This window comes from Gymnoscopelus microlampas (assembly GCF_963454915.1).
Source record: "Gymnoscopelus microlampas genome assembly, chromosome: 16".
NCBI lineage: Eukaryota > Metazoa > Chordata > Actinopteri > Myctophiformes > Myctophidae > Gymnoscopelus > Gymnoscopelus microlampas.
Window position 1 is genome coordinate 12,939,395 of NC_139953.1, and position 12,318 is coordinate 12,951,712.

The 12,318-nt window shown below is 43.6% G+C and overlaps 1 protein-coding gene across 3 annotated transcripts in view; it reads left to right on the forward strand.

Moving 5' to 3' along the window:
- Positions 1–12,318, forward strand: part of pak5 (p21 protein (Cdc42/Rac)-activated kinase 5) — a 112,777-nt gene that overhangs the window by 36,212 nt on the left and 64,247 nt on the right. For 2 of the 3 annotated variants that reach the window (XM_084083460.1, XM_084083461.1), the window contains exon 2: positions 11,901–12,124. In XM_084083460.1, coding sequence (XP_083939586.1) covers positions 11,921–12,124 — 204 coding nt within the window. In that variant the 5' untranslated portion in view covers positions 11,901–11,920. Of the gene's footprint in view, positions 1–11,900; positions 12,125–12,318 lie in introns of those variants that run through there. The other variant, XM_084083462.1, reaches the window with a different exon arrangement.

Here is a 12,318-nt window from a genome sequence, read left to right on the forward strand (position 1 = left end):
GTGCCACTGCTTATCAAAGAGGGGTCCAGGGACCCCCAGCGTATGTTATTTCCGTCCGCCCGTTTAAGCACGGGATGAGCACGGGATTTTAAACAGCTATAACTCCAGTTTGCAGCATGCCACCAAGTCCAAATATGGTATGTGGACTTAGACCACCAATAGGGACGAGCATGAATTGCTGAAGTTATCAAAGAGGGGTCCAGGGACCCCCAGCGTATGTTATGTCCGTCTGCCCGTTTAACCACGGGATGAGCACGGGATTTTAAACAGCTATAACTCCAGTTTGCAGCATGCCACCAAGTCCAAATATGGTATGTGGACTTAGACCACCAATAGGGACGAGCATGAATTGCTGAAGTTATCAAAGAGGGGTCCAGGGACCCCCAGCGTATGTTATGTCCGTCCGCCCGTTTAAGCAGGGGATGAGCACGGGATTTTAAACAGCTATAACTCCAGTTTGCAGCATGCCACCAAGTCCAAATTTGGTATGTGGACTTAGACCACCAATAGGGACGAGCATGAATTGCTGAAGCCCCGCCCCCTCTGTCTTCCCATTGGCTGGCCTTTAAACAGCCATAACTCAAGTTCGCAGCATGCTAGGGAGTACACATTTTGTACATGGACTAAAACCACCAATAGGGACGAACTGTAATTACTTAAGCCCCGCCCCCTCTGTCTGCCCATTGGCTGGGCTTTAAACAGCCATCATTCCAGTTTGCAGCATGCTACCAAGTAAAAATTTGGTAAGTGGACTCAGACCACCAATAGGGACGAACTGAAATGAGTTAAGCCCCGCCCCAAAGGCACCGCTTCCTTCACACAGGGTGTGATTTTTAAACTCACAGTCACAATGGTGAGGACTTGCTCAGTTCATAAGTGCCATAGCAGGTGGTGCGAGGTCTCCAACTTTAATAAAAATACACAAAGCTATTTTGGTACTCACCAAAACTTTCAACAACACAAAACTGCCTTTGTTTCGTGAATAGTGAAATAGTTTTGTTTATTTTTTTCATTAAAGTTGGAGACCTCACACGGTAGTAGCAGCGCGCCTGTCAGAGCGTTAGAGAGAGAAAAAAGTCACTAACACTCTGGACCGCCCTAGGCTATCCTAGTCTAGTTACATTACCTAGTTACTTTTTGGTAAAAATGTACCTTTGAGAAAATTACGCGAACAAACACGGCTGTATTTGGGCAGGTTGTTGAACGTTAAATCTTTGTGTGGTACAGCTGAGATCCAAGCCATACTAGTCTCTTCTCTGTAATACATTGTTAGCCTCACACTGTATTCAATCTTGAAGAGGAGAGCTGCGACATATGAACAGCTTTCTCATAGACCAGGCACACATGTACAGTGTGCACTGATCACTATGTAGTCGGCAAAGAAGTTAATGTTTACAAACACAAACCACCGTCACTCTCTAGTCTTAAGCGCGTCTCTATGTACAGTTTGACCCCAAAGGGCTGTAGCGTCGAAAAAGGGGGCGTGGCTAACTTTTGGTGACGGAATTTCACCTGCAGTACTTCAGGGTGGCCTTTTTTTGTGTGATATTTTGTTATTAATTTAATGAAAAAAACATTACTTTATCTTGATTTAACGCTACTCAGTGTAAACCATATGAATCTACTTTAATGTTCGACTAATATTAGGTGTAGTGTTGCCTTTAAAATGCAGAGATGACACAGTTTTAAATGTGTGCAAATCTATGAAGATATATTTTTTAAAGCGAACATTTTTAACTCTAATCTTTGCTTCTGGGGGTCCCTGGAACAACATATTTTGAGATGGGGATCGGCGGCCAAATACATATAGTTTTGGGGGTCCTTGACATGAAAAAGTTTGAGCACCACTGACATAGAAACATTTTCAGAAAACTGTTAGGATTTAGAAGATATTTTTAGAATTGGCCTCATGAGGTCTTAATGGGCTAGACAAACATCCCCATTATGAACAACATGCACATTGCATGTTTGTGTGTACACCGTGTGAATTCGGGTGAGCAAGTGTGTGATTCAGATTATTTATAAGTTGGACAGTGGTTGCTTTTCGAATATTTAATAACGCTTTTGTGGCTCAGACAAAGTTAAGTTATTATGGATGACTTGGAGTAGCACTTCTCCAGAGGAATAGCAGTACAGCCTCTGCAGAAATGGACCATCACGTCTTGTTTGCTGCGTTTGGAAATAACACTAGCTTTTGTTAGAGTTAAGAAAAATCACCCCTCTCTGCATGTGTGCTTCATAAGGAATTTGTGTTTTAGTTTTGTGAGGATATTTTAGATTTTGGGTTTAAATTGCTGGGTTACAATTAGGGCGAAGTTAAGGTTAACATTACTAGTAAGGTTTACCATTAGGCCTGTAGAGATGAATATTTATGTTATGGGTTTGGGAATGAATGTGATCATTAAGTAATACAAACCTCTTCGTAGCGCACGCGTGGATGTGTGTGTGTGTGTGTGTGTGTGTGTGTGTGTGTGTGCGTGCATCTCCACTTGTTTTTCAAGAGGAATTTGTGTTCCTCTCATGTTGCATTTAAGTAAATTATGTATGACATCTTCTAGCATGTTTGTGCCTCAGTGAATGCTCCGTGTCCCGGAATATATTATAGAAAAAATAATGTTTTAACATGTGACATGCTATTTCAACAAACACGCTAAGCAACGAGAGGGCGCACTACAGCCCACTTAGCAGCCGTGCTGCAGCAAAGCAGGGTGCCCAAAATAGACACATACTACGTACACATGCACACACCAACATACAGCACACACACTTATCAAGCATAAGCATTCAAGACTGCGCTCACATGCACATACTGTAGTACGCGAGTGCATCTGCTTATACATACAGACGCATACCGCACAGTGCATGCATTCATGCATGTGTGCACAAACAAACACGTCCTTGTGTATTGCACAAACACACGCACGCACGCACGCACACACACACACACACACATACATACATGCACATACACATACACACACACAGAACACAGCAAATTTGTTTGACCATTTAAGGAGAAATAGTGGATCTACTGCCGTGATCCGACGCGTTGTTGTGAGCTCGTTACGACCGGATCTCAGATTTTCAAGCATTTTGACATTTCCAAAGATTTCAAACATTTAGTACATTTCTGCAACACTCAGGATTGTGCAGGATTTTGCATTGAACCTTTTTTTTGTGTACATTTGGAGAGGTTTGCAGGGAGATACAGTAACGTACAGTATGTGGTGACTGGTGAGTGTTGGTTTGGATGAAGCGGGAAGGAAGTGCCTGCAGAGCTTCAGATGGAGACAGATGGTCAGGAGACAAAAGCAGCCTGGGAGTCAGGATCTCTGTCCTCTCTGAGAGGAAAAGGCCCTGTACCTATATGCGTGCATGGGTGACGTTTGCACGTGACCAGTGTACGTGTGTGTGTGTGTTGTGCGTGTCAATCGATTTTGTAGTCGCCAATTCCCCCCCCCCCCCCCTATGTGTACTATAGTTAGTCCCTGTCTCTGCCAACCCCTGCTTGTTATAGTCTTGGGGAGGGTGTCAGAGATGTCTCATCCGATACACTCGGAGATGCCAGCCACTACTAGCTGACAGTGAGGAGTTTAACGGGTGTGGAGCAACATGCCGTCCCTCCCTGTTCCGTTCCCTGCTGCCTGCTGGACACTCAGGCACACTGACCAACCTGTAGGAGTTGCTAGTGCAGTGACAGAAATTGTCCCTCCCCTGCCGGCCTCCCCCCCCCCCCCCCTAAACCGGGGAGGGGTCACCATCGTGGAGGAATGGAACGACAGTCTCCACAGTGGTGAGCAGTCGTCCAGGCATGAGTATTTTAATATAAATAAGAAGTGTGCGCTCTGTGTTAAGTATTTCTCATAAACCTTCACCATAGAATCGGTGTCGACGATGACCTTACCTTGTAAAACGAAGCCCTGCAAAATGGCCTCGCCACAAAGAATATGTGCGCTGCCTCTAAAGTGTCCAGCAACGCTACATTTTACACAGACAGTGGAGCGCAGGATGGTTTTTACGAGAGCTTTACATAACCCTGATTATTAAATATAGGTCCTTGGAGGTGCTCGGCCACACACATGGATACATACAGTATAGTATAGTCCGATACATACAGTCCCACATGTGTGTTTGTGTACGCGTGCACATAATATACAGTACACATACATTTCTATATACAGTACCAGCCATTCTCAACATGAGGGCTGGGGCTCAGCTAGTGCAGTGGTTCTCAAACCTTTTCATGTCAAGGACCCCCAAACTGATATGTATTTGGCCGTGGACCCCCATCTGAAAAGATTTTGCCAGGGACCCCCAGAAGATAAGATTTTTGTTCCAAAAAATTCAAAAATAGCAGATGTACAAGCTCACAGTGCAGTACAAAGTGACACTCTGCTGTGACCATACATATCTGCTATTTTTGAATAGCCAAGGAAATCTAAAATGACAGAGATGCGTTCCTGGTTTGAATGGGTTAATGACTTATTGACTAACTCAGACCACACCACTATGACACTTATTTGGGTTTATCGAAGACATGATAGCATTGAAGATGAGGAGGAACGAGGGTCGAGGATGGAGGGACGAACACAGGTTAGGGGATGGGGGGACGTATCTGGGGGTCGAAGGAAATAGTGTGAATTTGAGGGATGAATCAGGGAGTGAGGATGAGGGGATGAATGCGGGCGGTTGAGGGGGAGTGGATGAAAACATGGGGTGTACAGCAGTTTGGGGATCTTGTCGAGGGTGAGGAGGAGACAGATTGTTGAGTTGAGTCGAACGCGGCCGGACTCCCTGTTTCTTTGGTGTTTCGGCCCAGGTGGGCTAAACCTAACCCTAACCTCACAGAAAATATGCCTTAACCCAAAGGTTCCCAATCTTTTTTGGTCGTTTAAAGAAATTTGATGTCTTCCCGGGATCCAAACTAGTGAAAATAGCCGATCTACAAACTCACGCTTTTGAGCTTGTAGATCTGCTATTTTCACGACTTCTAAATATTTTTTAAATGTATTTTTTAATGGAATTTAGTTATTTTTATATTTTTATATATTTTTCCTTAAAGGGGCTACACCATGAATTAAAAAAATATATATTATATATAAATATTGCCCCCTAATACGTTTTAAACAGGTTGTAAGCCTAAAAAACATCCAGATATTTTTTCTCACAATCTGACTGTCTGTCATTCCAAGCTTTTTCAGCTGCAATACCAAAACGTCCTATTGGGCAGGGGGGAGCTACTGAGCAATTCTGTCTGGCCATCCTCAATGCAAAATCAGTGCAAGTGACATCACTTGCACAGCCATTCTGAAATGGCCTGTTCAGACACGCCCATTCAGGAAATCCATGAAATGAGCATGAATGACTGAATGTTAAAAAAAAAAAAAAAATTGGGTACAAGAGACACTGGGGAGCCCAAAAAAAACTAAAAACCAAAAAAAAAAATGAAATTCATGGTGTAGCCCCTTTAAATAAGAAGTAAAAAAACTGATATTTACTTGCGAGTCACAACCCATATAAATGGGTCCGTGACACACAAATGGGTCCCGACCCACTGTTTGGGAACCACTGCCTTAACCTAACCTGAAAACCACCACCACTGTGGGGCACGTGAAACCAGGCAGGCGACACCTCAGGGTGGCGGTCTCAGTCTGTGTCACCGCTGAGAAGTCGCGAGGCGTCGTATTGCAAACCGTCGCATCACAATCTTTTATGAGCGTTTTGTCATCGTGTCCAAAATTGGGATGCCCAAGTTGAAAGTGGTTAAATAGGTTAGAACAGAAATAGAAGGTGTGTTTGTAGGCGCGGTCTGTGTTCCCCAAACTTTACTTATGAAGGATTTGGAAAGGAGAAAGGGCCTTCATGTCCTCCTCACTGTACAGGATGTTCCTCATCTTTTTTTTCCACCCACACAAAGATAGAAAGACACACGCACGCACGCGCACACACACACACACACACACACACACACACACACACACACACACACACACACACACACACACACACACACACACACACACACACACACACACACACACACTCACACACGCGGACTCACACACGCGGACTCCAAGTCAATGTTAACCTACTGTCCCGCTCACCTTAAATGACAGAGTTCCGTACCCTTGGCAATAGATTATCTGGTTGGACTGTTCCTCATCACTGTGACATTGCTCCTGTTCGGGGGGAGGAGTAACCTTCTACACACTAGTTTTATACTTTGCAAAGTGCCCATTAAATTAAAGCTCAAGGGTTACCTTGTGTTGCGGCCAAGAGGACTTGTGTATTAAGTACTGTAGTCCCTCCAGTGGCAGCTCCCAGAGGTTCTCCCTTTTCTCTCCAAAACCCAGAGACTTCATCAGCTGTGTGCTGAGAACTGTACTCCTAAAAGCCATGCAAAAATTACGTTTATGTCTTTCCATTGCATTGTGTGTGCGTGTGCGTGTGCGTGTGCGTGTGCGTGTGCGCGTGCGCGTGCGTGTGCGTGTGTGTGTGTGTGTGTCTCCCCATCCATGTGAGTATTACTTTGCCACTCTTCGTCTTGGCCTGGAAGATTTAAGTCCTGCCAGCCTTAATAATCTCATTCTCAAGATGCCAGCATGTACGTCAACTTCTACTGTGGCTGCTGACAGACTGCATGCACGCACACGGACACACGCACACGCGCACGAGCACACACACACACACACACACACACACACACACACACACACACACACACACACACACACACACACACACACACACTTAACTAAATATATATATTTCATATTTGTACTTTCAAAGGCGCTGCCATAGAAATGGTCTCATCCTACATGCATCTTACTTAATGTGTTTTTATATGTGATATTGATATACTGTCATATTTATTGCTGCTGTCTGGTCTCCCTTTTAAACGAGATCTCGCATCTCAATGGAGCTTCTTGGTTTGATAAGGGAGAGAGTATGGTAAATGGTGCATGTACAGTATATAGTGCTTTTATCCAAAGCTCTTTACATAGATTGTGCATTACATTCACCCATTCACACATACATTCACACACCGATGGCGGAGGGAGGAAACTGGGAAACTGGGAGGATCGAACTTGGAACCTTGCGGTTCCCATCCGGCCGCTATACGGCCACTCTACCCCTGAGCCACTGCCGCAGAGTATATAACCTATACTGTTTAATATACACACCTGTGACTCTGCGTTAATTTCGTTGATTAAAACTATGACGAAAAAAGGTTTGTCGAGTTGACTACCCTTTTTCACTGACGAAAACGAAATAAAAACGAATGAATATGCTATGATGACTAAAACTATAGCCTCGATATCCAGGCTTTTATTTTCCTTCGCGATTTGCTCTGACTAAATATATTGACAATTTCGTCAACAAATAAAAAGTAGATTAGGGAGGGCCTAGTGGAGAAGAGATCCAGTAGAACTAAGACGAGTCATGTTATGCTTGGTTGCGCTTGGGTGTTGAAAATATAGCAATCTACAAGCTCACAACGTAGATCGATAAATTAGGCATTACGACGCCATCACGGGCCGCCAAAATACATTTTAGTCGACGAAATCAACTGTCTTATGTTATTTACTCCACTAAAACTAGACCAAAAGTAAAATATTTCAGATGACTGAAATATAACTAAAACTAAATGGAATTGTATTCAAAAGACTATGAAAATGTGTCCCCTAAAACTAGCCAGATAGCGTGGGAAAACCTTTCTATTCACAGTACAGTATGCATGTACAGTACAACACCTGTAGTACTCTGTAGCCCGGCTGCTATTGAACCCTCTGTAAACTCAGTGTGTGTGTGTGCGTGAGCGTGTGTGTGTGTGTGTGTGTGTTTCCCTGCAAATGCCAAAGGCAGCCCTGTAGTCAATATTTACTAAACACTTGAATTGATTCCAGCTTACGGCAGCTTTTTGGTAACAGCGGGACATTAACGCCGCACTCCACAGCGAACCTGTCAACCAGATAGCCTCTCCCAGGCACCCCGAGGAGCCCAGGGCTCGTCTTTTTTTACCTCAAGACTCGCCTCGCGTTCGTCCACTTTATTTTGGGGAATGTCATTTCTCATCATGTTGAACACTGTTTCATCTCACAGAGGACACTTTGCTGGGAGACTCTGGAAATAGTAACGGGGTCAGACACCTTGTGAAGAATTTTCGCTGGCCGTCGGCCAATAGGGGAAAGGGTTGTTGGCACGTGTGCGGTGTGTAGTAAGGACAGATGATTGGCAGCTCAGCAGCAGTTGAATGGATAAGGACAGAGAGATGGGATGTGCACTTTTGCTGGTTAGTTCATGGGACTACTGTAGAAGGTAGAGTGTGTGTGCGTGTTTTGTACGTTTTTGAGGGAGAACATTCAGTAAGGTGTGAGGTGAACGCATATTAATGTAATATGTAGCCTAAATGGACAGTATGGTCGTCTGGATATGCCCTTTGGAATCCTTTTTCATTGACTTCAGAACCAGATTCAGCCATTAGTATCAGTGTTTACCAATGTTTCTTTGTATCTGACCTCTAACCATGAATTCCAGCTAATGTATTTGACCAAAAATAAATGGATTCCATCCATTTGACCAAACAAAGCTGATTCTATCGAACACATTTGACTAAAAAAGTAGAATAATTTTTCCCCCTTTTTTTTGTATCTAAGGTATTATCTTCCATTTTATACTATAATCCCTGGTTCAGTGCAGAGTCAATGGCAATCTTCCAGTATTAATTTTGCAAGTCCAGTCGCATTTTCCAACCCTTCTCCCAGATCCTAACTTAACCACACCAAATACACGTCTACACTTAACAGTGGCTAACCTCATCAACTAAAATTAATGAACTGAACCTGTATCACTGTATCAGTGTAAACATGTCTTTGGCAGTGGGGCCCATGACTGCATCCTTTTGTCCCATGTGCTGAGCCTCATATCCCTGGTAATGCAGCGTGTTGTACTGTGATCATAGTCCTGGTAATGCACTTTATTGTACGAGTGTTCATAGCCCTGATAATGCAGTTTAATGCAGTGTGTTGTATGCTGTAGTCCAGCGCGTGTGTGAGTCCAGTGTGAGCTTTACTTTGCTCCATTGTACGGCGCACAAAGGCTTTCAACAAGACCACATCACTTCCATGCTGATCTTCTTCCCCTGGACGGGTGTAACACTTTCACAGTGTCACGCGAAACACACAATGATGTGCAAAAATAGAGCCTCTGATGGTTTGTGTCAAGTCCTTTGTTTTACCACCTCAAATAAGGGTTCTTCTTTCATTGTATACAGTAGGTGTACAGTGCACATGTAAGTGTGTGTGTGTGTGTGTGTGTGTGTGTGTGTGTGTGTGTGTGTGTGTGTGTGTGTGTGTGTGTGTGTGTCTGTCTGTCTGTCTGTCTGTCTGTCTGTCTGTCTGTCTGTCTGTCTGTCTGTCTGTCTGTCTGTCTGTCTGTCTGTCTGTCTGTCTGTCTGTCTGTCTGTCTGTGTGTGTGTGTGTGTGTGTGTGTGTGTGTGTGTGTGTGTTGGTAATAGTTCGTAGAGTTTAGTTTGTTTGTGCTGGTACTGACAGCCTTATTTGAGAAATCTGTGTACATGTGCGCACATGCATGGTGTGTGTGTGTGTGTGTGTGTGTGTGTGTGAGAGAGAGAGACAGAGACATAGACAGACAACAGAAAGAAGGATGATGTTGTTTACCCAGAGCAGTGAGAAACAACAGGGTCCTTTCACAGCCAATCACAGCACCCTCAACATGACTCAGCAGACGTGCATACATTGGGCCTCATTTATCAAACGTGGGCCGAACGAATTTGACCGTAAATCCCTCGTAAATGCATTTGCAGTGTACAAAATGACGGAGCCCTGTAAGTCTGCAGAGGCTGCAGAAGTTTTTTTTGCAGGAAAAACTTAAGCAGTAATCGCGTCACAGCTCAAAATAGGACTGTCATAATTTACATTCTTATTATTTAATTATTATTATTATTTTGATAAACATACATTCTTATGTTCTTATGTTTACTGTGTAGAAATCTTGCAATCTAATGTTCTCTTGTCATTCAAAAGTAGTCTGAACATTACAATATTTTTATTTTTTTATGAACATTACAATATTCAAGTCATTATTTTTTATACTAGGTCAAATTATGCTAGAGTTTGTGTCATTACAAATACGTTGTACTTTGATCCAAGACAAAATTGATTGATGCAACAGATCACTGTCACCATCCAAGATAATTCAAGGCAACAATTCATTTTGTTTTAGATTTAGAAGGCTAAAAGAGTCACCAAGTTCCTAAAATCTGTACAGAAATTTGCACAGAGAAATCGCTTTCCTCATTCTGTCCATTAACAATTTACCTCCAAAGCATAGTGTAATTGATACAATGGATTTGGATTCAATAAGAGGATTCACATTTAGATTTAAATAAATATAAAAATCCTTTCAAACCCCAATCAATAAAACTATAGTCATCATTCTAACAGATGTGTTTGCAGAACTGTATCTTGCATTCCTCACAAACATACAACAGACAAAGATAACTGTATTACTGCTGCAGCAACTGAACATTTGTTCAAAGATTGTTGGACAACCACTTCAGAGGCTCTATACATCTACGTATAATAACAGTATGATAAGGTTGGCAAGGAATATCACTTCAAACACTAGCCATGCTTTGTATGGAGAATATAGGTTGCTGCCTTCAGGAATGAGATACAGTGTTCCAACATACTGTACAATAAGGTCAAACTGAAGAGGTCCTTTGTCCATCAGACGACATTGAGGCTTAATCAGGAGTCTGGGCCAGGGGTAGGCTGAGTGGTGGACATTGCTCTTGTCTTTGTATGTCTTTATGTATGTATCTTGTTTTGTTTTCTTGTGTCATGTCAAATGTGTGTACTGTTTATGTGTTGCATACATGGCTGCTGGGTCGCAAGACAAATCTCAGTGTGAACTGACAATAAAGTATTATCGTATCGTATCGTATTTTTATTATTGTATTATAGGTCAGTGTTTTTCACACTTTTTGTTTGCAAGGCACACCAAAGGGCAAGTGAAAATCCCAAAGACACACCTGGACTTGTCTCCTGACACACCACCAGTGCGTCAAAGACTGTTGTAGGTTGTGATGAGATCCAGACATGGAGAATCATCCTCACAAGATCCTCAGTAATTCTTTTAGAACTGACTTGAGATGAGTGTCTGTCTTTAGAGGAGAAACAGGGAACCTGAATGATATTGGAGGAGGCGTTGGATTAGCAATGGAGATTGATTCCTTTTGGTTGATTTATACAGACAGCTGGCACCGTTATAGAACTGGCTGTCGATGTAATGAAAATGTAATGAAATGCTAAATTCTCTCCTCACATCTCTTAAAAACGAGACGAGAGACAGTGGTGGCGTTTTTCAGTGTTGCTTTTAACTTGTCAAAACCACATAAAAAACTCAGCATTGATGGCTAGTATAAATCTACAGTATACAACTACTGTCAAAGCAAATTGCACGGCGTAGTTAACATGATGATTGTCGAGACTGAATTGAGAGGTGTGTGCATATGCACGTGTGTGTGTGTGTGTGTGTGTGTGTGTGTGTGTGTGTGTGTGTGTGTGTGTGTGTGTGTGTGTGTGTGTGTGTGTGTGTGTGTGCGTGTGGCGTGTGCGTGTGTGTTTCTTGCAATTATGTCTTGCTGTATGTTCAGCTGCCAATTTACCACTTTGAACCTGGCATCCCCATTTTGGGCATGTCATTATCATTATAAGCGAAACGTCCAAAAATGTCCAAAACTTCTACAGGCTCTCACAATGCATCACTCCGGCCATTTTAACTAATCACACGGTATGTCAAAGTATAAAGTGGTTAAAAAAGTGTCCCTCTCCCTCTCTCCCTCCCTCTCTCTGTCGTTCCTGTCGGGTCGCCAGGTTTGCCCGGGTTTTCCAGCATGTTTGGGAAGAAGAAGAAACGGCTGGAGATCTCGGCTCCGTCGAACTTCGAGCACCGGGTGCACACGGGCTTTGACGCACGGGAGCAGAAGTTCACCGGGCTGCCGCAGCAATGGCAGAGCCTCCTGGCGGACACCGCCAACCGGCCCAAACCCATGGTGGACCCGTCGTACATCACGCCCATCCAGCTGGCGCCGATGAAGGTAGAGCGAGGAGGGATGGAGGGGCCTCTGGGCGGGGAAACATGGCATGACCGTCTCTGTCCCGGTGTGTGTGTGTGTGTGTGTGTGCGCGCGTGTGTGCGCGTGCGTGTGTGTGCGTGTGTGTGTGTGTGTCTCTCTCTCCATGTGTCTCTGTGTCCTGTCTATGCTATTAGGGATGGCGATTTTGGTATCGG